The sequence below is a fragment of the Urocampus carinirostris genome, chromosome 14, assembly GCF_059441175.1.
Source record: "Urocampus carinirostris isolate Australia breed hairy pipefish chromosome 14, RoL_Ucar_1.0, whole genome shotgun sequence".
In the NCBI taxonomy this organism is placed as follows: Eukaryota; Metazoa; Chordata; class Actinopteri; order Syngnathiformes; family Syngnathidae; genus Urocampus; species Urocampus carinirostris.
The window spans coordinates 26,592,312-26,617,894 of record NC_142362.1 but is presented as its reverse complement, the minus strand read 5'-3'; the positions used below and the strand labels follow the sequence as shown (position 1 = coordinate 26,617,894).

The following is a 25,583-nucleotide window of genomic DNA, read 5'->3' as shown; positions in this document are numbered from 1 at the left end:
CCATCTCCCGCTACGGCAGATCCACTTCCGTATTCAGATCACGATCCGATTGCATGGTCGGCTTGCTTCCCGCGTCCAGCGAGCACTGGAGCGCGGGTGTTGCCCTTCCTCTTTCTACCAATAAACTTGTGGTTAATGCTATGCATTTGGGTTTTGATTCCGTTCTGGTCGTGACAAGTATGGGAAACCAAAGTGACCAAAGTGCATGATTTAAAAATGACTTGACTTGACTTGACTTTAAGTATATATGGTGTGTGTACTCATTGATGAAATGGGGTGTGGATTTATTGTAGTACGGATATTCTTAAACCTAGCTAGCTTTTACCCTGTTATTCATGGATGCTTGAATTTCATCACATTTCCCGTTGCATTTTATGCGTGAAAATGTCTGCGTTATTTGTTTCAAATGAAAGATCAAGCATAAGAAAACAAATCATCATGTTTGGCATTCAAAAGCATTACCATTATTCTTCTCTGGCAAAATCAAACTGCAGCCCGTCCCTAATGTCATTTATTTAAGTTATATTTGTGCTGTTTTCCCCAGAGTTTCCCCAGAGTCTAAAAAAGGCAAAACAAAATTACATCATTGGCTGTTTTCTTGTCCAAAGTGTTGCCCTGACATGAGAGGAAAAGAGCAATATCGATCGTCAAATGCTAATGTGTGTTCGCACGTAAGAATTGTGCAACACTGGAAATTCGACGTCCTCCGGCTGTAATCTATATGGGCCTCTGTTATGTAACCGAAAAATAAATTGACATCATTGGTGATAAGAAGGCTCACTTTTTTGTTAATACTCTGCTTGTAGAGTTAAGCTGCCATTTTGAACTCACAAAACAATCAAAAAATTGCATCAAAGAATGTTATTTTCAGGTTCTGTATGAAGAAAAAAACACAATCCAGAAAAAAATTTGCTTTGAGTATCAATACGGCAAAAAAAAACTATTTTTTTTCCACTGGAATTTTAATCACAATCATAATCATGCCACATTCCTGGTTTCCAGCTTAACCAAATTATTTCACCATTTTATATAAAATTTACAAAAAAAACCTGAAAAATAGGTGTTGCAAAATCATTGGCCCCATGTTCTCTCAGCTCAGCCAACTGCCTTTAACAGTTCCCTGATGACCTCTCAATGATCCAATGTGGAACTAAATGACTAACAATAACAAACTGTGTGTCACTAGGTCTCTGTTTAAATAAACCTGCTCTGTGGTGAGCTCAGAGGTCTGTGAAAAGAGACACCAGCATTATAAAGACCTAAGATAAAGGGATACAGTTGTAGAAAAGTTCAAAGCAGAAATGGGATACAAGAAGTTTGCAACATTAACACATTTCCCACAACATTGTGCGAGCAATAATATAAAATGCAGAGAGGATAAAACCACTGTAAACCTACCAAGACCTGGCTGTGACTCTAAACTTTCGGACCCCAAAAAAGAAGATAACTAATCAGAGAGGCAACCAAGGGGTCCATTATCACATTGGAAGACCTGCATTCATACAAAGCTCAGGTGGGCCAATATGTGCATAAGACAACTATTAATCATACTCTACATAAATCTGCCTTTTATAGAAAAGTGGCAGCCCGTCCCAACCAAGGGGTCCATTATCACATTGGAAGACCTGCATTCATACAAAGCTCAGGTGGGCCAATATGTGCATAAGACAACTATTAATCATACTCTACATAAATCTGCCTTTTATAGAAAAGTGGCAAGAAGAGAGCCCTTTTCTTAAATAATACCAAAAAAAGGCCAGTCCGGCATTTGCAAGAATCGACATTGGAGACACAAATAGGTGTCCTTGTTCGATGAGACTAAAATTGAATTTTTTAGGCTGAATGCAAATGTTTCACCCTGAAAACACCATCCCCACTGTCAAATATGGTGGTGGCAGCATCATGCCTGGGGTTGCTTTTCTTTAGATTGTTAAAGTCGATGGGGGAAGATGGATGGAACCAACTACAGGCCATTTTGGGCAGAAATTCTGTTGGAGTCTACAAGAAACCTGAGAATGAGGTTCAGCTTCCAACTATCTCGTATAAAGCATCCGTGGGAAGATCTGAAAAATGCTTTGCGCAAACCATCACCATCAAAATCTCAAGGATCTTAGCTTTTTTGTAAAGAAGAATTGGCAAAACATCTAGAGACATACCCAAAAGTACACGTGACTGTGGTCACAGCAAAAGGAGAATGTACAAAATATCAACTCAATGGGGCCACTATTTTTCCAACATCTACTTTTCTATCTTTTTTTTGTTAGCACAATATCAAATATTGAATACATTTGTTTTTTCTTGCCATTGTGTTTCACATATTGTGGATTCTTAGAAATATTTTTATCTTCTTCATCTTGTTGGGAATTAAATATATTACAAATGTATCGTTTACCAAATTGTTCGAATTAGTTATCAGACTCCATTAACCAAATATAACCTTCATTCACTCAACAAAGCATGCTCGTTTCTTTTCGGGAAAATATGGGCAAGAGACCGGCATTTCCACACGGGGGCAGATTTAATTTCTTAAATAATAAACTAAGTGAGTTCCATCAAATTAGCCGAATTATTGTCGCTCGAGGCTTCATCGAGCCTCCTTTTCGATTGTCCCTCTCGTTCTCCGATCTTCTGAAGTCCTCCCTCTGCGCACGCCTCTCTCCCACGCTGGCGTGTCGTCCACCCCCATGGGGCGGGCCAGGAACGCCCATGTCGGCTCCACTTCGTCGCCACCTCGGCGCCACGATGTCTGAAGAAACTCAAAACAACACCAAGCGTTTCACGTCATCAGGACCCCGTTCTCCAAACATCGCCCGCCACCTGCGTCAGAACTCTGTTATCAACAGAACTAAACAAAACATTCGCATTCGGAACGGCGTGACTGGTCATTGAACTTAAGCCTTCTCTGTGAAAAATCTTCATTGCAGTCAAGAAATGTAACTTGTATAAAATCCTTTATAGTAAAAGGTATAAAATCCTTCAATCTTTAAGTTTGAAGCCTGGAATATGGCAATGTGTCAAAAAGTTCTGGGAGGTTACTATGGGGCAATACTTTCTCAACGAACTGTATTTAGTTTCCGGAAACAATACGATCATTATGTGACAAACTGCGTCTTTTTTGGCGCTTTTTTTCACGAATTTGTCCGATTATGCAGCTTCATTAAACGAGAGTGTGATATATTTGATCAAGACATTGGATTTGGGACTCTGCAGGGGGCTGCCGTTATCAGATGGAGACGTCAAAACAGCGCAAGTGTGACCAGACATTTTAATGACCACTTCAAGGCGTCCCTGCCTGTCGTTCTCATTTATCTCTCTTTCTTTTTTGTTTTTTTAATTGAAGCCAAATGGAGTGCGATTGAACTGTAACATCGAGTTTGCAAACACAGCTTCCTTTTTCTCCATTGGATATACGCGACCTGTGTTTAATTCATGATATGACTTCAAGCTGTGTTGGCCCTCGGCAGATTGGATGTGATGGGTATCCATTTAGAGGTGGGAGTACGAAAAAAGAGGTTGCACCCTCTTTGCTTGTTTCTCCGCTGAAGTCGGCCATGAAGTGTGTAGTCTTAAAGGGAGGGCAGGTGAAATAGGGACAGATCGTAGTAGGCTCATAGACGTGGCTCCTAGGAGTGAACGAGGAAGCTGGCTCCTCATCATTAAGGGGCCGGATCCCTTGGAAACGCTCTCTCTCTCTCTCTCTCTCTCTCTCTCTCTCTCTCTCTCTCTCTCTCTCTCTCTCTCTCTCTCCCCCACACACACTTTTTCTCTCCTACTTTCTTGCTCTCTACCCCGTTTTTGCCCCTTCTCTCTTCTCTATGTCTCTTGTTCCTTCTCTCTTGTTCCTGGTCTCTATCTCTTTCTCACTCTCTCTTTTCTGTTTCTATATCTCTCACTAGAACTCTCTTTTGATCTTGCTTTCTCTCTTTTCTTGCTCTTTTATTTTCTGTACCTCTACTACTTTCACCCACTCTCCTTTTTCTCTCTCTTTCACTCTCACTTGATCTTTCTTCTATCGAAATCTCTCTTTGCATGTCTCCCTCTCTATGTCTTTTTTGTCTCTCTTTCACTCTATTCCCTTCCTTGCTCCCTCCTTTTTCTCTCTTTCTGTCACTTTTTGCTCTCTTGTCTCTCTTTTTTGCTCTCTTTTTTTCCCTCTCTTTCTTGCTCTCCATATCTCTTACTTTCTTTCTCGCTCTATTTTCTCTCTTTCTATTTTTCTCTCCCTGTCTTTTAAGCTGTCCCTTTTCTGTCTGACACTCTTTTCTCTCTCGTTCACTCTTTCTGGTTCCCTCTTACGCCCTCTCCTTCATGGTCTCTTTTTCTGTCTCTCTCTATCTCTTTCTGTATACTTCAAATTTCTCACTCTCTTTCTCTCATCCCTTTTATCTCTCTCTTTCTTTCTTCCTGCTCTTCATCTCCGTTTCTCTTCCTTGGTGTCCATCTCTCTCTCTCTCTCTCTCTCTCTCTCTCTCATTCTTCCTGTTCTTTATCTCCCTTTCTCTTCCTGGGTGTCCTTCTATCTATCTCTCTTTCTCTCTCTATCGCTCATATTCACCCCTGTCCCTCTCTCTGTCCCTCTTTTTTTCTCCCTTTCTCTCACTTATACTCATTCACTGTCTCTTCCCTCTTCCCCCTACTCTCTGTTTCTCACCATCTGTCACTTTCTCTCTTTATCCCTCTACCATTTTCTGTTTCTCTCCTGCTCTCTCTCATTCTCTCTATTTTTTTTGTTATAGGCTATACTAATATAGTAGCATTAATACATTTGAATGCTTAATGTTTTATTTTTATAGCTATGTTATCATTAAAAACAAATAAATCCGGGGAACCGTTTGGGAGTCGAACGAGCTAACTCTTTTCAGTGAGCCGTGTCGAAAAAGCCGGTTCTCCATAAAAAGACGGAATTCTTATCACCAACTAAGCAGAAAGCATATACTGTTCTGAAGATGTGTTACTGGTTTTGTGTGTGAGAGAGAGAGATTGAGCGAGAGAGAGAGAGCGAGAGAGAGCGAGAGAGAGCGAGAGAGAGAGAGAGAGAGAGAGGGAGAGAGCTCCTGCAGCAAGTTGATGCTGAGCTCCACACTGCCCTCTCGTGGCTCAGTTGTAGCACTTACATTACAATTCAGCAGTTTCATCCGTCAAGTTTAGGGATCTCACGTTTCCCAATATAACTTTTAAACCGATATGTTAAAAATGTGTGCTTTTTATGAAAAGGTGTAATACATCTATTTTTATTCAATGTTTGAAAGAATTATGAAAGCATTGCTTTAATGAATGATATATAATGCAATTTATATGTTTTAATTATTGAATTTCAATTGGGAAATGAGTACATTAACACTAACAAATGTATTGAATTATTTTAATTGAATTAAAAGCAATTACGATAATCAAGTAATTCAAATAGATTGAAAACAGAATTTTAATTAAATGTATTTGAAATCTAATTGAGTTCAGGTAATAATAAAGTTACTGTTAAATGTACACCTTCTTAGATAGCATTTATTAATCAAAAGGACATTTGACCACTAGACGTTTCTTTGATGAGTGGTGCAATAAAAAAAAAACGAGTGCTAAGAAGCACAAGAGAGAAAACAAACTATGTAGAGTTAAAGTCACCAATCTGCACCATTTTCTCTTTGCCATTCACAATTTTTTGTGCAAAATAAATATTAAAGCAAAAACATCAGTCAAATAAATACAAATGTGTATATTTATGGATAGTATTTATCAATGTTGTTTTAATAGTGATTCAACCTGATTGAAGAACAGACATTATATTAAATCAAATTGAACTTTTCTAATTCTCAGAATTTATGGAGCCTGGGTAGAGGTCTTATTGATTTATTCCGGTTTTTATATTGGACGCCTGCAAAAGGGATTGCATGGGATACCAGTTTGTTATTTTGACTGTTATAATTCACTGATGTTGGTGATTCTGACTAGTATTCATTGTTTACATCATCAGCTAATAATGATGCTGTTCTTGCACTCGCTTTCACTTTCTCTCTCTCTTTATTTCTTTATATCATTTTCATTTTCTCTTTTAACCTATTTTTCATTCTTTCTCTCCTCTTTCTTGCTTTCAAGCCTGTGTCCAATATCAGCAAATATACCATTTAAAATGCAGTCACTTAAGAATGTTGAGGCTCATTTTGTCCATCATTTTTTTGTAAATAATGGCTTCAAAACAAGGTGCGAGCAGAGTTATTTGTTAAAAATGACACAAAATACTACAAACTAGAAGTATACAGATGTATACTTTGCGATTTTGACTATTGCAGTACATGTTTGGAAAGTAACCTTTGCGAAAAATGAGGGAATACTGTACAGGATTCCATAAAGACATACACATAAAAACGGGGTGTGTTTGTGTAACATTGTGACTGCAAACTCTGCCATATATATTTCAGACCAAAACCTTCTCACTCTTCAGCTTCAGCTTTGCATGTACAGCTATTGAAACGACACAGAAAACACTTGCGCGGGTTGTATTTTTTTTCCGAGACAGACGTACATGAAAAGAGCGGCGAGTCATAGGGTTCCTGACCCTATGTTCTAGCCTGTGCTGCAGCTACACTTTCTTTTCCATGACATATTGCATAACCAGAAGCTTACCTTTTTAGCATATCATTAAACTCACCATCACAATTGGCGTTCTCCTGCATCGATCATCGATTCCTATTTACGATGTTTTTCCCTCGCACAGGATCATTTTTTGCCTCTGTGCAAATCCCCCGCTCACTCCCGACTAATTGGTATTCTCCCACGCCGCTCCGGGCTTCCCGAAGGAACGGCAAAGCGCTGACCAAGCTGGTTTTTCGTCTTCCACTGCCGCAACCCCTTAAATAAGGACGTCGACTGCGTGGTTATGTTATCAGAATGCAGATGACATGCCCTTGCCCTTTGCTTTGCCAGAGTACCCTAAAGAAAGGCTGTGTGAAGGTGAAGGGATTACAGGATTTTTGCTTAATTAGTTTTAACATATACACAGATATTGTAATTTGTTTCTATAGTGATGTGTGTTCAGGATACATAAAATACATAAAATGAAAAATAAATTTAACTCATTCGATGCCAAATGTTACTCTCAAAGGCCTACTGATACTTCGACCCTCATCTTTCGTTAGAAAAAAAATATTTATAGTTTCTAGCATTGTTTAGTAATCGACAGTTGAACATTCCCAAGTTTCTTGAAAACACTCTTTTCCCAGAATACCTCTGAAAAATGGCTTTGTGTGAAAGGATGCAGTCACTTTGGTGCTTTTTTTGTGATACCTCGAAATGTCAAAACAATGCTTTCCATAAACAAGAAAAGGGCACCTTGCTTGCAAAATAACAGTTTGTGGCAAGAACACTGAACTGATACATGAAACCAAATGACCAGATGACGAAAGGACTAAGCTGTGTTGAAGCCTGAATTCTTTTTAAAATTTGTCCATTTCTCGGGACTTTCACCACACTGCTCCACTACGCCTACTCGACATACAGTGGGACCTCGCTACTTCGCGGTTCCACGTTCGCGGGTTCAGAGCTTCGCGTGTCTAAAAAATAATAATAATAAAATAAAATAATGAAAAAAAATAAATATATTATTATTATTTTATTTTTTTAAGCAATTTTGAAGGGGCGTCGCTACTTCCTGGTTCCACGTTCGCGGGTTCAGAGCGTCGCTAAAAAATAAAACAAATCAAAATAATAATCAAGCATTGTTTCATTGATTTTCACTTTTTGCGAGTGGTTTTGGTCTCCATTAACCGCAATAACCGAGGGATTACTGTATAGGCCTCCTACACACACTCATTCACTGGATACGGGAAGCAACACTAGGACGTTGGGCTTTCTTGAATTGTGTACAAGGATCTGATCAAAGCCACCCTTGCCCTTTAATGGTTATTTTTCCTACAAAAGTCATTCCCAAGGGCTTGATAGTCACCAATCAATATATATATATATATATATATATATATATATATATATATATATATATATATATATATATATATATATATATATATATATATATATATATATTTACTGTGAGCAATCGACCTCTTTAGTGCAAAGCCATAGCCACTAGGTCATCGTATCATCAAGGTTCTATCAGGACGCTCCTAGGGAAACCAATCTTTTTCCTCAAAGGCTTTTTCACTGGTTCCCCTCCCAGACAGTCAGCAGCCAATCAAGGCCATGTAAACAAGAATGAGTTAACTCAAGCGGCAAGTGCGCTATTTTTGAGTGGCACTTGCTGTGTTTCATTAGCGTCCATGTTGGGCGCTCAATGCTTCAAGCTACGCCTTAATATTCTCTTGTGTGTGGGGTAGATTTGGGAATTATGGCTCTCATTGAAAAACCGGCTCTTTCAGCTCTGCTCGCTAAAATGAGCCGTCTCTCTTAACTCATGAACGGCTCTTTTAATATTTTTGGTTATAATGATATATAACCAATTAAAATGAACTATTATGCACCAAATATAGTAGATTTGAAAATGTATTATGCTAATATATTCTAATACCCCGTTTTGATATACAGTGAAACTTACCTCCTTTAATCATTGAAATTTATTTATACTAGGCAGACAACAGATATGACACCCTTAATGTTGACCTGTCACAAGCGTCTTCAAAAGGGAGAGAGAGAGAGAAAGAGAAAGAGAAAAGGGGAAACAGAAAAAGAGAGGGAGCAAATAGAGAAAATGAAAGTTAGAGGGAGAGCGAGATAGAGACAGAGAGAAAAAGAGACAAAGAAAGAGAAAGAAAGAAGAGGATGGTGAATGAAAGAAAGTGGAAGAGTAATGGAGACACAGAAAAAGGGATAAAAAGAAAGAGAAAGAAAGAGAGAAAGAAAGAGAGAAAGAAAGAGAGAAAGAGAGAGAAAGGGAGAGAGGGACAGAGAGAAAGAGTTAAAGTGATGAAGAGAAAGATAGATGGAGAGAGAAAAAAAGAGAAATATAAAATATATATTTATATAAGTTATATACCGTATTTTCCGCACTATAAGACGCACATAAAATCAGATTTTTTAAAAAAAAGCTGACTATGCGCCTTATAATCCGATGCGCCTTATATGTGGATCAATATTGAATTACAAGGTCTTGCAACTTACGGTAAGCAGCCACCGACTCAATTTTTCGTGTAGAAGAAGAAGTGCGCTGTGCATACTGGGAAATATTAAACAACGATTCTCTTTTATTTGTGCGTTTGTATAAAGACCCTGAAATGGCTCCTATTAAGAGACACGCTTACAATGCAGAGTTTAAACTCAAGGCGATCGGTCACGCAGTAGAACACGGGAATAGAGCAGCAGTGAGAGAGTTCAACATTAATGAATCGATGGCCAAGTAAGGAAGACTAAACAAAGTTTCCGTGGCAATAAAAGCGAGATGGCCACAGTTAGAGGACACACTTGAACAGTGGGTTGTTGAACAAAGAGCAGCAAGTAGAAGTGTCAGTACAATAACTATTCGAACGAAGGCAACAGCGCTGGCACGGGAACTTAAAATTAAAGAATTCAAAGGTGGTCCTACTTAGTGTGTGTTTACGTTGTAGCGGGCAGAGACGGGAGTCGTAGGCGGAGTGTCAAACAAAGGTGCCAACGAAAGCTGCTTTAATGACATTTAAACTTGCAATCGAAACTTACAAAACAAAACAAAACACGAGAGTGGCTCGAGCCGGCAGAATTAAGAGTCCCCCTAGGAACTCGCTAACTGAACAATGGTTCCATGGGTGAATTATGTAAAACCCACCATAATGTTTTACATTTTACAGTTATTATGTTATTGCTTTACTGTTATTGTTTTGCACTTGTTGTTTTTGCACATTACGAGTGTCACTATATTGCGATTGCACTAACGTTTAATTTACCATAACAGTATCAGACGTTTTTTTGCGTGTTGACTAAATGGAGGAAAAGTAAAATGTTATGCCTTGCTGTTGTTCAAAGATGTTAAAGATGTGTCACAAAAATGCTTTACCTCAGAGAAAATAATAAAACGGCTGTTTATTCATTTTGGGAGGGAATGGAGTTGAGGAAAGCTTGTTTGTTATCTATTAATAAAGTTTGACTGACCTATCTGACTGTTTTGTTGACATTCTCTTTAGCGCGGCACCATCTAACGGTTGCATAACGTAACTACATCCTCTACTGTAGCCAAGTCAAGTTAAGTCACATTTATTTATGACGCCCTTAATCACAAAAATGTCTCGAAGGACTGCACAGGATTACAATTACAAAATTGCACAATTATCTGATCTTAAACCAGCATGCACTTATAGCGCCTCATAATGCGGTGCGCCTTATGTATGGAAAAAGTTTAAAAATATATCATTCATTGAAGGTGCGCCTTATAACACGGTGCGCCTTATAGTGCGGAAAATACGGTAATACAAAAAGAGAAAGAGTGGAAGAAAGACAGATAAAAAATGAAACAAAACTGAAAGTGCAAAATAAAGAATGTGACAGAGTGAAAAGAAAGAAGGAGATATAGTGAGTAAAAAGAGAGAGAGAGTGAGAAAGAAAGGGAAAGAAAGAGAACAATAAAAAGAGCAAGAAATAGATAGCAAGAAAGAAGGAGGATCAGAGAGATCAATATAAAGAGAGCAAGAAAGAAAGAGAAAGTTAGAAAGAGAGTGTGAAATAGATAGAGTGAAAGAGAGAAGGAGACAGAGCAAGAAAGAGATGAAGAAAAAAATAGAAAACAAGCAAGGAGAAAGAAAGAGAGTAATAGAGTGAGGAAAACCACAAACAAGAAAGCAGAGGTGAAATAGAAAAGAAGAGGGAAAATGTAAGAGAGAGAAAAAAGAGTAAAAAAGAAAGGGAGAGGAGTGTGAAAAAAGAAGGTGACGGAACAATAAAGAAAGAGAGGGGAGAAAGAGAGGGCAAGAAAGAAAGAGAGTGAAAGCAATAAATAGATAGAAATATAATGCATGGGAAAAAGAAAGTGAGAGGGCAGAATAGAGAGAGAAAAAAGAGCAAAAAGGAGAGAGAAAGAGACAGGGAAAAACAAAGAATGAGAAAGAGAGAGAAAAATAAAGAGAGAATGAGAAATAGAGACTGAAAAGGACAGAGTGCAAAATACAGAGAAAAGGAAAGAGAGAGAGACACAAAGAGAGAAATTGGAAGAAAGAGAGAGCAACAAAGAGAGACAGTGGAAGAAAGAGAAAGCAAGAAAGAGTGAGAAAGAAGGAGAAAGAGACAGAGCAAAAAAAACGAGATGGATAAAAAAGAACAAAAAAGAGAAAGAAAAAGAAAGAGCACGCAAAAAAGAGAGAACTTTTGGGAATCTGGAAAATGGTATTGAAGAGGTGGGTGTTGTAAGGGGTGTGGAGCTTCATGTTCTCAAGAGGGAGACAAATTACAGCATGGCTTGACATTGTCCCCCAAGGTACATTTAAGTGGCTAGCAATCATTATTGGATGTACATGTAATGATTTTACGATATACACTCGAGAGATAAAGCGCCGGCCAGTTAAAGGTTTGTTGCTCATGGTCACTATCTATGTTGCTCCCTAATGAAAGCTCCCTGAAGGATTTACATTAGTAAGTGGACACTGAATGAATATAGTGTATCCATTATCCCTCGTTTCCCGCGGAGTTGCGTTCCAAAAATGGGCCGGGTTAGTCAAAACCTGCAATGTAAAAACCTTTATTTATTCCTCAATGAAACCAAAGAACATGTTATGCTCAGGTCAAAGGTTTTTGTGGAGGATGGACCCATGCGGGGGAAGATAGAACTGTATGCAGGGGTGCTCAAAAAGACGGATTGCTCTTTATAACAAAATGAGATACTGTCACAGACCAGAAACGGACACAGGACCCAATAGCGCTCGTTTTCTCAGTTTTTATTAATAAAGAGGGAGAGCAGGGCCTGCTTCCACGATCTGATGACTGCCGGACAAGAGGAGCGGGCGATGCGAAAGTGGCACTTCCGTGTCTGGCGAGGAGGATCGGAGACAGGCGGTATTTACAAGTCGTTGGGACTGGAGAGCAAAGGCGGTGTCAAGTTCGGAAACGAGGTCGGTAACAGGAGGCAGGCAAGTAACGGGGCAAATAAGGTCAGGTAACAGGCAGGCAGAACGGGGCGAAGTCAGGTCGGGAAACAGGTTGGCAACGAAGGCCAGGCAGAGAAAAGCAGGGCAGGAACAGAGTCGGACGAAAAGGCTTACTGAGCTGGTGGCGACAGTTCGCATAACGATCTGACGGCTTCCTATTGGAAGCCGGGGGTTTAAAAAGAGAGCATCAGCCAATCAGCTGTCCAGGCTGTTGGCACCAATTAAGCAGTCGCAAGTGCGCTCAATCGGCAATCATGACAGATACAAAGTGAAACACCAAAATGGTTTCACAAAACAGGAAAATGTCCAGACCATTTAGAAAGGCCGAAACTGGAAATAAAGAATGCAAGGAGCAAAGTAAAAAAGGAACCAGAAACGAACCAAGCAAACCTGCTGTGGGCGGGTCAGTTTTATTTCCACCATCCTTTAACCTGTCTATCTCTTTATTTCTCTTACCTCTCTCATGAGCCTGCTTTTTCTCAAAGACACCAAATCCAAAAGAAAAAGCCAAATGTTCTCTTGTCTCATTCCTGCATTGAGCATCGAAGAAGGAGCGTGGCCTGGAGGCGGAGCAGCGAGGACCCTCATCAGTCGCCTCGTTTATCCGAGTCCTGTCAGATGACATTTTGTTGTGGCGTCGCTGCAGGAGATCCAACTCCCGCTAATGTCATTTCCTCAAAGCAGATTCGATTACAACGTTTGGTCTAGATGAGAGCGGACGACCTCTGATTGTGTTGCATCCGTGCAGGTTTTTCTCTTAACCTTTGCATACTTGTCATTTTCTGTAGTACACTTTTTGCACTCGCTTCTGCTTTGCGCATAATTTGATCATGGCAAATATCTGTTTCCATTAGTAGCTTGAAAAGGAGAACAATTATAAACCAATGTACTGTATTTGCGTACATCAGGGGTGTCAAACAGGTGGCCCGTGGGCCAGATTAGGCCCACTAAGGGATTAAATCTGGCTCGGGAGACAATGCTGAGGGAAGCACAAGAGAAAAACGAGCTGCATGTTGAAATATGTCCACTTGATGTTGCCAAAGCCAGCTGCCTTTCACAAACACTGTACTTGTATTCACCCCTTTCTTTCTCTCTTTCTCTTTATCTCTTTCTTTCTCTCTCTCTCTTTCTCCGTTTTGTTTCACTCTCCATCTCTCTCTTTCACTCTATCTGTCTCTCTTTTTCTCTTTCTTTGTTCCTTTTTGTCTCTTTCTCTGTGTCTTTTTACCTTATTTTGCTCTCTCTTCTTTTTTCCTTTTTTCTCCCTCTTCTCTCTTTCTCTCTCTTTCTCTTGCTTTTCCCTTCCCTCTTTCTCTCCTTCTCTTTTCTCTCCTTCTCGCTTTCTAATTCTCTGTGGATTTCTTTCTTTCTCTTAACCTCTCTCTCTTTCACTAGTTCTCTTTTTATCTCTTTTGTTTCTCACTCTCTCTCTTGTTCTCTCTCTCTTGTCTCTCTCTCTCTTTCTCCCTTTCCCTCTTTGTTTGTCCCACCCTCTCTCTTTTTCATTCTCTCGAATCTACTAGTCCGGCCCCCGAGAGAATGTTTGGTCTTTCGTGTGGCCCCCGGGTTAAAATGAGTTTGACACCCCTGGCATACATGGTATTATTTTTCGATCAGTGATATTCGATAGTTCCGAACTTGTGTCAGGAAATACCAATTCTATTATATTCAATGAATTAAAACATAAAATTGTAAAGTTGTGCTAGACTCTAAGCAAATAACCACAAAGTGCTCAGGGGAGTAAACTGTCAAGTTAAGCGTAACCGTGTTAGCTGAGAGTCGAGGTGGTATAAATGCCAGCATCGGGGGACCGGGAAGGAAAAGTGTTCTTCTTACGTGAGCGTTGGAATGGAACCGTCATGGAGGCTCGTGCATTTACGTGCAGGAGGAAAAAAAATGTAGGTACGTGTGCGCTCGATATCTTGATTGCTTTTTTTTGGTTGTCTTTGTAGTTTGTTTCTAAAACGCGTCTCGACTTAATTATATCAGGCAAACGGAAAAAACCTTTTCAGTCTCGTAACTCAAACGATTGGCTACATAGCAGTTTTAAGTGAATTCTTTGTATTGTTTTTTTGATAGTTCAATATACTTAAATCAAGGCACACACACTTATGAATTTATGGAGTTTTGTTTTACTAATCCTACAGAAGAAACTCGAGCTAAACACAAAACAAAGAAGAACAAAAAAGGAAACAAAGACGGATCAAAATTGGAATCTTGCACCATTTAGATAGAAACCGACAATGGCTTGATTATTAGGTTATTGCAATTTGATTTTCCCCTTAAGGTCACACCAAGACCAAAACCTAGCTCCATGATTTGGACTGTAGTTCGATGAAGGTGATGGTACAGTTTGAGGGGTGAGGGATCCTGAAGGCTGGAGACCCGGTCAGGAATAGGACCACGGAATGCAGTGTGTTAAAGCCGAAAGGGGTGTTGGTGGTTTGAGGCTTCTATGAGAGATAGAGAGAGAAAGACCCTAGCAAGGTTCTCTGGTTGCTTGTCAATCCTGGACTGGGTAAGAAGTTTCTTGCAGGCCAGGATTTGGTCCAGTGCTCTTTGTTTGACTGGACCTCTTGCCTGCTTAGCTGGTTCTTTTAAACTGAACTGCGAGGGGTGAGGTAACCCAGGTCCTGGTTCCGGTCTGGCTTGCCCCCTGGTGGTAGGTTTTCACGGTGACCCTCGTTGTAAACATGTGAGATAACGCTACACCAACACACATTCGCCTAGTATCTGCCAGATCATTACATCGATGCAATTGAATTAAAAACACAGTATTTAGGTCACAGGTTTTGATATTGTTCAACATTGAAGCTACAAAATGTACCCACGTGTCCTGACGCTGAAAAATCCCATTAGCTTTCAGCTAATATGTTTGGCGAGGTCTTAATTCTTAGATACTGCATAGGCAAATGTTATTTATTGCTTTCCAAAGGGGGAGAGGGTCAAACACTCTAGCACTGGGGTTGGCAAACTAAGGTCAATTGACTACATACAACAATAATATGTAAATACATCTATCCATCCATTTTTTTCAACCACTTATCCTCAGTAGGGTCGCGGGGGTGCTGGAGCCCATTCCAGCCATCTTTGGACAGTGGCCAGGGGACAACCTCAACAGTTGCCAGCAGGTCACACAGAGATAGACAATTGACTCGCTCATTCACACCTAGGGACAATTTTGACCTGCCAATTAACCTGACATGCATGTTTTTTTTTTACCTAAATTCTGAGTGTTTCAAAGCAAATTTGAAGAAAAGGTGTTTTTACGGATTAAAAAGGGAAATACAGTATGACATGTATATGCAGATATCCCTATTATTTTACATAAACTTTTCCCCTTTTTGTCTGTCATTTATTATTTTTGCATGAATGGAATTTAGAAAAAAAAAGTCTTTTTCCAAAAAAAACTTCACACTGTACAGTATATGTAACACGGTGTGCCAATGCTGTTGGCTTTGCTGAACACAGGACAAAGGCCGGGTGGAATGCAAATGTTTACCTTTTTATTTTTCAACTGAAACAGTGTCACAAAGTGCAATGGTGGATGGGTTCTTTATCTTTTTAATTCACCTGCGGAACTGATTTACAACAATCACCAACATAAAATGAAATACTGTCATAACACAACAACACAGTGATCGCATAGTTGAATTTTAATAAGAACAATCGTAAAGTAAAAGAAAATTAATATTTAGAGTGCACCACTGTGACCCACTCATAAAGGTGCCTTAAGAAAACATGGGATCACGTGAATTCCCAAAAGCGCAAATTACAAAAAGCCACAATAAAATAAAGACAACAATGAAGGAGCAATACAGTGTGGCTAATTTCAATGTTGTATTCGATTGCCATCAAATGATCTGGGTCCACACACACATTCATGCATACCTAAAATTTGAAGAGAAGTCAATTAAGTGAAAATAAAGACACAAATAACAGCTCAAAACACTTAAAGTATTCCTTAAGAGATAAACACACATTGACAAAGGGACTACAAACTAAAATAATTGACAGAAATTTAATCAACACTCAGATGATTGAAGAGATGAGACTCACCCACCACGCGGTTATGCAGAACTGACAGGAAGGTACTAAAGCAGGGGTGTCAAACTCATTTTAGCTCTGGGCCACATGATACAACAAACATTCTCTTGAGGGCCGGACTAGTAGATTAGAGAGTAAGAAAAAGAGAGAGACAGAAATAAGAGAAAGAGAGGGAGAGAAAAAGAGAGAGGTGGGGACAATGAAAGTGAGACAGAAGAGAGAATGAGAGAGGGAAAGAGAGAGAGAACATGAGAAACAAAAGAGATAAAAAGAGAAATAGTGAGAGAGGGGGAAAGAAAGAAAAATACATAAATTCAAAGAGAAATAGAACAAGGGAAGGCAAGAAAGAGAGAAGGGGAGAAAGAGAGAAGGGGAGAACGTGACCAGGGGAAAACAAAAGGGAGAAAAGAGAGACAAAAAGTAAAAAGGAAGAGAGGGCAAAAAAGGTAAAATGACACACAAAGAGAAAGAGACAAAGAAACTGAAAAAGAGAGACAGGGAGCTTGAAAGAAAGGAATAGAGAGTGAGATAAAAAGAGAAGAAGAGAGAGAGGGAGAGAGAAAGAAATACAAGTACAGCGTTTGTGCAAGGCACCTGGCTTTGGCAGAATCAAGTGGACATATTTCAACCTGCAGTTCGTTTTTCTCTTGCGCTTCTCTCACCCTTGTCTCGCGGGCCGGATTCAATTCTTTAGTGGGCCTGATCCGGCCTACGGGCTGCCTGTTTGACACCCCTATACTATAGCCATGCCAGTCACCTTGTGCCCTAGCCTGTCACTTCTGCCATAATTTATTAATGCATTTTACACTCCGTTACATATAGAACACCCTAGGCTGAATAGGTTCAAGTGTAAAAAGTGTGACATGAAGCCCCAACCACCCCTACTTTTTCAACTGGATTGATGTGTTTGGCTTGAAGGCCTAAACCTTGCTACCGATGTTTTAAGGTGTTCGTGTTGAAAGCTAATTGTCGTGTGGGTTAAAAGCTGCAGTGAAATATCACACCTGTCGGTCCTGGTCGCGGAAGGTCAGTCTTCTGCTTGACTGCTTTCATATACCTCATCGCTCGAATTCCTTTTTGCTGCAGCAACTCAGGCAGAGCACTCAATCCCAATTTGATTGTACATGCAGTGCTTTCCTCTGTCACGGTCTGACAGTGTCCGCTGCTGGTTGCAACCTTTTACTGCATCCTCCAGTCGATGCAAACGCCTCAGTCACAGGACATGTTTAGAGAAAAACATGTGAAATACATGTAATACCACTTAGGGGAATTCTAATTCCCTCATCATCTATATTCAGCTTGATGTCCACCCCCCCTCCTGCAAATCCCATGTATCTCAGGAAGGGTATACAGTGTTGTTGCTAATGATAATGTGTGACTATGAACGTACAGATGTCCTTCTCTCAGCTCCGCCATACAATAATAATGTTTTAGGCAAATTCAACAGGTCCATAGAGAGATCCCGGGGACAGCCCTCACCCTTCCTTTTCATCCCCCACTTTGCAGTCTCAAGCCTTTAATTACAGACACAAACAGCAGATGGCTCTCTCGAGTTTTAATATTGAGGTCTGTGAATTTTTTGTAGTTTCCCTATGTGTGTGTGTGTGTGTGTGTATATATATATATATATATATATATATATATATATATATATATATATATATATATATATATATATATATATATATATATATATATATATATATATATATATATATATATATATATATATATATATATGTACATACATAAATACATACATAAATACATACATACGTGCACATACATATACCGCTCTCCATGGTGCTGAAACAAAAGCAAACTTCATGGGCTTTGATTTGGAAGGACTGAAGTGTAGGTTACAACTGAAGCGGCATACAATTTAACACTAGGCTGTCCAGTTGACAACAACATTGTTCCTCATTAATCCTCAACAAGGGTCTTCGCTTTTGATGTACCATCAAAGTTCTTAATGGATAATGCACAATGCAAGACCACCTGCACTACATATCATCACTGATAGAGATGTAGTAATATAATATTTTTACTCTAGAATATGTAATATTGCATATCGATTATTGCTGCTTATATGCGTTTCAATTATCAGCGCGAATTTGAAAAAAAAAGAAAGCGGCAAAACTTTAAAGGTTGGGTTCATCGTTTGAGGTGTCTTTTAAAGGTTAAGAGTGGAATATAGTCTCTATTAGGTAAGTGTTAACATTGCCCAACTTAGTTAAGAGGGCCAATATCATTTGTTTCCACCGCACCTGTCTTCTTGTATGTGACTTTTAGCACCGTCGTTCCGGGACTTGCAACACATTAGGAAGAAGGAACGAGTTGGAGAGTGATTTCATGCTTGTTCAGTTTTTTTCTTTTTTTTTTGTTAGTGTAGCCAGAAATGGTAAAATTAAGACAAAGCCTGTTTCGAACACAGTCCAAACCCTAATTCGAACCCTCAAAAAGATGAAAAAAAGACTTTATTCATACTTGAGGAATGAGCTAACTCCGGTTGTGATCATGACTTTAAGCCAGGATATGGCGGCAGAGAGTGGCAAAGTTTTAAGTTGCGAAAATTACTTTTAACAAGCATAGTCCATCCAAAGATTTTGTGGTACAAAATCAAGGTTATTGTGTACAATTTTAAAGGGGCATTGTGTATAATTAATTGCCTTCTAGTGTTTACAAAAAAATGTATTAAACAAATAAAGACAATATTGATTTGAATTATTATACAAACGTGGATTTTTTTTAAATACACGTAGGTAAAAAATAGTATTAAATTTACATAACATGGGGCTTACTTAGAGGGAGCTGACATAATTATCTGCCATATTTGTGCTTGAAAGGAAAAACGATGTGGTGTTGTGGTATGGTCACTTTGAATCTCTGTAGTTTGTATTCTTCCTTTTGCTTTGAAAACCACATTTTTGATTGCACTACGCAATACAGCAACATCTAATTCATCGATCGTATTTTGGTAAAAACATTCCACTTCAAGTTTTAAACAAGTACATGCTGTCTTTTTTCAAAAATCTGGCGACAGATAGGGTTTTTAACAACATACAATTTTAACAACATCAAATACGAAATAATCAATTCAGAATTTGTAAATAAAATAACACGTATAATATTACTCGAGGAGAGGACGGAGGGAAGTGACCTGATGCTTGCACATTTACAATTCAAGTTAAATCAGTTTTCACTCTCATTTAAATGTGCAGTTTGGCACACTTATATGTACGATGTCTGTTTTGTATGATCAGGTTGTGTAGTTTCTCTCCTATTCATTTTTTGTGGTTTGGTGTGTAAAAATTGCATGGTCCCTACCAATGTTGGCAGTAGACGAAGTAACACGTTCCTGGAACCAATTTACCCTTTAGGGTGATGAGTACCGTAAGGCATATTAATGAAAATGGTGCATTACTATGATACCTATTGAAAACAGTTCATAACTTTCAACACCATCTAGTTGGTACCCGTTCTCGCTTAGGACATGTTAATGAACCCTTAGCCTGAAAGCAACATACCAAAATCACGTTTTTTAAATGGAATTGGCATATGAAAGTACAACTCAATACAGTTACGATATCATTGTCTCAACCATAGAGTCTTAGAATTTGTCCCTACTGATATTCTCTCTACCATATAATATATACTCACATCTAAGCTGTTTTTGCAACTATAAAATCAAATACTGCATTTAGTGGGTCAGCTTAAATGCACACGTTTTGTGGTATGTCACGCCTCACCAGTAGTCAATGGTAGGCGGTGTTTAAGGAGGGTGTGTGGCTCATACAGGAAAACAAATCAATGGGAAATAAATGGGACAAAAATAAGAACAAAATTCACAATAAACGTGTTTTGCAATACACAATGGCTGGAAAACAAGAAAACATCTCAGCAATGAAGGAGGAAATATTTCAGTGCTTTGAAGCTCATTGACGAAATGTATATTGCATATCTCTGCTAATTGTTAGTTTGCATGCTCTCAAGATTACTCAAGACATGTGGAGGCTTCACTGCTTCTACAGGTTGGTGTACAGGATTTCTTTTATTTCTTTCATTGTTTAGCCATTTTTCTGCAGTTTTGGGGGGTCGGCTTCAATGTGAGTACATACAGTAATTATTAACTAGATAGTTGCTTTCAGAGTAACACGCTACTGTTGGGTGACAGTCATCTGAGGGGTACAGGAATTACTTTTTAAATTAATTAACTCCAACCAGTTGAGAGTGTCCCCTACCCACTGTCCTATGACAGCTGTAATAGGCTGCAGCACATCTGCGAAACTAGTTAAGATAAGCAGAGGGAAAATCGATTGATGGATGAATTATCTAATTACGGTTACTAATTATTTTTTTCAATAACGTGCCCTACGATGGTGCTAATATACTTCAACAGCACGTGTTGCTCCAAAGGGGGAACAAAACTTACACCAAGTCCCCATAGCTGCTCGTTGTGTGCACATGCACGAGCGTCACTTAAACAGCAACGAGAACGCGCGCGCTGGGCTGACAGGGGCAGCAGCAGGAGGAGGAGGAAGACAAGTCTGGTTTGAGATAAGAAGCGAAAAAAGGAGAGCATTTGCCTCTCATCTCACTGCAAGCCGCAACTGGATCCCCCTTCTTTTTTGTAGTATTAATCGGCAATATTATATCGGATACTGTTTTCCTGAAACTCGCCTTCAAGTCTTTTTGCCTTCGTGCGGAATTACGCACCATTTCTCGGATGATCCACAATTATTCGTTTATCATGTAGTGTTCGGACAGCAAGGAGCGTTCCTGTCCCTTTTAATAAGTCCTAAATTGACATTTCCCACTTACTGGACCGGAGCGGACCGCAACCATGCTGGGGCCGTGACCCAGTGTCCGGGGAGGGGAGCCGTTTCGTGCGTAAACCGCGGGACCCGAAGCGCATCCCTGTGCGCAGTTCGGGTCCACTAACAGGCGGCAATGGCAGCAGCCATAGCTAGCGGCCTGATCCGGCAAAAGCGGCAGGCACGGGAGCAACATTTGGACCGACCCTCCACCAACCGGCGCCGGAGGAGCCCCAACAAAAACAAGGGGCTGTGCAACGGGAATCTGGTGGACATCTTCTCCAAAGTGCGAATTTTTGGCCTACGGAAGCGAAGACTACGGAGACAAGGTGCAAGTTTTGGCCACTGGTTGATCGCCACTCCCTTCGTGGGCGACACATGTTTGCGTTGATGTTGTGTTGCGCGTGCGTAAAAGCTTGGAAAGCGCTTAGCGGGTTTGCCGCATGTAAGAAACTATCTTGTGCTGTAAGCTATATTTAGTGACATTTAAGCATATGACCACAGCGATACGCTGTATTGACACACATTTATAAAGCATTTTAATGTATAATTTCACTATTTGTATTAGTTGTAGTACCATACCTAACTAAGTACCGTATTTTCAGGACCATAAAGCACACCTTAGAACCCCAATTTGGCTAGAAATTTAAAAGTGCACACAGTTTATATATGTGGGCGTCACTACTAGATGTTTTACGGTTTACTGCCTTATTTGTGCAATGATTGATCAATCGAAAAACATCCCTGACCAAAATTGGAACATTGTATACAACGAGAATCAAACCCGGATCGCGGCAGTAAGAGCACTGACACTTAACCACTACTACTAGTAGTATAGATGACATCCAAAAAGGAATTAGGCTTCATCTATATTTTTACATGTTTTTACTTGCAGTGCAAGAAACAAACGTTAGATGATGGAGAAAAAAAAATCGTCCTCAAAGATGTTTATAAAAAAAAATTAAAGTCTGATTCATCGTCAGATACACCTACCAGTTACTTCCGTCTTTTTTTTTGGTGTTCATATATTTCAGGATGACCTTCTGTTTTTTCCATATGTTTCTGGCATCATGAGTAAAAATAATGTGATAATGAGATCAGATTTAATCTTTTAATGTGTCATCTGTTTTGCTAGTGGTCCAATGGTTAGGTTTCTGCATATGCTTTCACTGCCATGACCCAGGTTCATTTCCAGTTGCACATAACAATTTGCGACTTTGGTTATCGACATTTTTCAACCATCGCACTGATATCAAGTTTCTGTTACTGTAGTTTTATTTTCATGGTACTTATAGTCCAGAGCATCACTGGTGGACTGGTAATTTTGTAGTGGGTGAATGACACGCACACACGCTTACAATCACAATCTAGATGCGAGAGGTTTTTGCACTGAGGTGACAGAGGACGATGCCAATCTGCATCTGGTGCTTTTAAGCTCCGTGATCCATCTCCAGATGGGTCCCCTATCTGGCACCACACTCATAAACGGACAGAAAAAAGCAACGTTTTAATCCACACACCGCCTGTGAGGGCATCATTCATATTTTGAAATTTGCACATTAGCCTGTGAAATTATCTGGTGGAAGGAGTTGAAGTGTCAAGCTTTTCTGGAGCAACAGGTTATAGACCTGTTCTATCCCATCTTTTTGAAATACCCTTCAATGCTTGACCTTTACCTTTGCAGCATCAACAAACCGTTGCATATAGATTACACCAATTACAAAAATTTTGACGGAAATATTTCAAAAACTAAAGATGTTCTTGGTGCTGTATCAGGCTGACGTGTAATTCCAACATAATTTGGTATCAATATCAGCTGTCTTCTTGTGAATATCTTATATTGAAGAATTATTAACTATGCACTACAAACACAAGGAACTCCGCTCATACCAATCTCAATTTGTGTATTGTCTTTCTTCAACAAATCCTTATAAAATTATTGTATTTATGCTATTCTTCTAATCGATAAACAGCCACAAGAAACTTGGCGACACCTGTGCCTGATACAACAAGATGAGATGATCAGGTACCAGTGGCACATTCCTGCTCATAAAATTTAATTTGATAATAATTAAAAAAAAAAGAAGATCTATCTAAGGAAACACCCTCTGCTACATCCTGTTGCATTGGCCAAGATTTTGAGACAAGAAGCTTGTCGTTGCTGTCAATTAGACTTTGTGCACTATTTCAGTGATTACTTTTGCTTATTGTTGATGCTGGCTGTGTATTGTCTGTTGATGCCCTCGCAATATCTATGTTCATCCTGGAAGGGTATACCTCATGTTTGACCTTTTCTCAAGGTTTCTGATTTTATGGGGCTCAGATTATGGGGTGTTTAAATGGTGGTCTGTACAGCCCTTGGATACTGTTTTTATAGAGCCATACAAATAAATTTGACTTGAAATAAAGGTTTTCCTTTAAACATATTTGTCATCTGCCATTACGCAGACTCTATATAGGTCAGTCATGTTAAAGATGGTGCTGCGCTAAAAGTCAAAGCTCTCAAATTTCCAGTCAACCTAAGTTTCTACCTTTACCTATCGTCAGGAATGTTGGGTCATGACTAAAAGAACTAGATCCCGGAAACAACCAGTTGAAATGATTTTCCTCTGCAGTGTGCCCAGGCTCTCCCTTATTCATAGCTTGAAAAGTTTGGTCATCCGTGAGGTACTGTGTGTAGTGTCTAGATGTCAAGAGGAGAGAGTTGAAGTGGCTTTAGAATCTGGCAGAGAACCCGCCTGGTCACCTCCCTGATGAGGATTTCCAGGTATGACCCATTGGCAGGAGACTCCAAGAAAAACCTGGGAAATGCTGTATGGACTATGTTTCCCAGCTGACCTAAAATACTCCCCTGATGACCTGGACAAAGTGGCTGGGGATGGAGATGTCTGGGCTTTGCAGAGTTTGTTGCAACCTGGCTGGAAATAAGTGGATATGTATGTATGTATGTATGTATGTATGTATGTATGTATGTAGGTAGGTAGGTAGGTAGGTAGGTAGGTAGGTAGGTAGGTAGGGATGGATGGATGGATGGATGGATGGATGGATGGATGGATGGATGTGTGTATGGTATTTGAAATTTTTGAAGGGGAAGACAATACTCGTTTTGTATTAGAGATGTAACAAACAATGATTGTTATAATAATATGGGGATTTATTTCATATCTGAGACCACGCCCAAAGAGGCATGATCAAGTCGAGCGCCACTGCTGCATATAAAAAGAATTGTCCGAATGATTGCCGCTCTCTTTCTTTACCTGCCTGGCTGGTTTGTCTCGCACAACGGTCACTTAAAGTGTCCGTGAGGGCCTGCCTTGCGTCCTTGAGATCTGCACTACGGCCATACGTTGTGACCGTCTAGAGCATGAGACAAAATCTTGCCACAACGACAAATAAGGTGACGGCTTCAGATTCAACTCAATGTTTACTGGTTTTTGGGAATGAGCGTTATTTTTTTTTTTTTTTTTTTTCAGGGGAATCTCCCCAAATCGACTAGCATTACAGCGGACAACTTTTGTGCTAGTAACTTCCGGACTTTCCAGCACCCCCTTCCCTCGCTTTTTATCATTAATTCTCTGTGTTAATAAATTGACTGTCTTATTTCAATCGGCCTGGTTCATTGATTCAATTTTTGGGGGATTAGTAATTCATATTAGAACTCCAAGAACTCAAAGAAATAAAGTATTTTTTTTTATTAGTTTAGGAATTTCTAGCATCCTTCAGAGAAATAAAAGGTTTATAGTGGAGCACAAGCAACAGCTAGAGGCATATTTGTTAAGTGATTGCGGTAAAGAATAATTCGTTTCAATCCGAACGATTTTCAAAATTACTGCTAGAAAGATCCCTGCAAATATCTCCTGGTTATTCCCCGATCTTGCACAATCCTTAATTGTAGTTGGTCTCATGTAGCGAATAATATCACCTGAAACAATGTAATCCAATACAGTTCTCAGAATACGCACATCAATAAATAGAAAAAAAAGTTCTCAAACCACCACAGCCAAACGATTTACCAACCTTTTATTTCATAGTATTGTTTTCCTTAGGTTGATTTTCCTTTGATTGTGTGTTGAACACAGTAAACTTTTCAGCATCAGTCATTACACAAGTTTATTTATTGATCCCTTGAATGATTTGTTAATATATGTACTTAAGATGAATGATCAGGATTTTGAGCCTGCCTGAAATTTTATGTTACTTGTTTTCCCCTTCTAATCTGGTGATAGTTTTGTGCAATAAACAACCAGCTTTGGGTAATGTGTTAAATAGTGTAGGGTTAGCTTGTTGAAATTTTTGTCGTACAATGAAAACTGGACTCCTTTTATTTTGTTTCAATTTTGAAGTGATATAAGACACCTTTTTTTCCATCAGAGTTTATCATTGCGTTAACATTTTTCCTAAATTCTGTAAAACATTCAAACCGAATCGGAGTTGAATGTTTGCTTGATTTTTATTTCTTGTGAAAAATGTTTGTGGAGTCATACCGAGAGTTTCTGTTGAAGTAGCGAATTACACTACGCATTTCTCCTGCGCTGCATTAACTTTTTTATCCAACATTGCGAAAAACAATTTGTGAACATAGAAAACCAATTTATTTGCAAAGAGAGTTGAAGTACCCTCTTCTACACTTGAGTATTGACCTTGGTATAGGTATATATAGTTTTTTAGCACA

At 39.3% G+C, this 25,583-nt stretch overlaps 1 protein-coding gene across 2 annotated transcripts in view; it reads left to right on the top strand.

The window, feature by feature from the left end:
* fgf14 (fibroblast growth factor 14) overlaps positions 1 to 25,583 on the top strand; it is a 158,879-nt gene that overhangs the window by 76,201 nt on the left and 57,095 nt on the right. Inside the window, exon 1 of one of the 2 annotated variants that reach the window (XM_088352139.1) lies at positions 20,621 to 21,240. The exons of the other annotated variant lie outside the window; for it this stretch is intronic. Coding sequence (XP_088208265.1) covers positions 21,048 to 21,240 — 193 coding nt within the window. The 5' untranslated portion in view covers positions 20,621 to 21,047. Of the gene's footprint in view, positions 1 to 20,620; positions 21,241 to 25,583 lie in introns of those variants that run through there. 2 annotated transcript variants of the gene reach the window in all.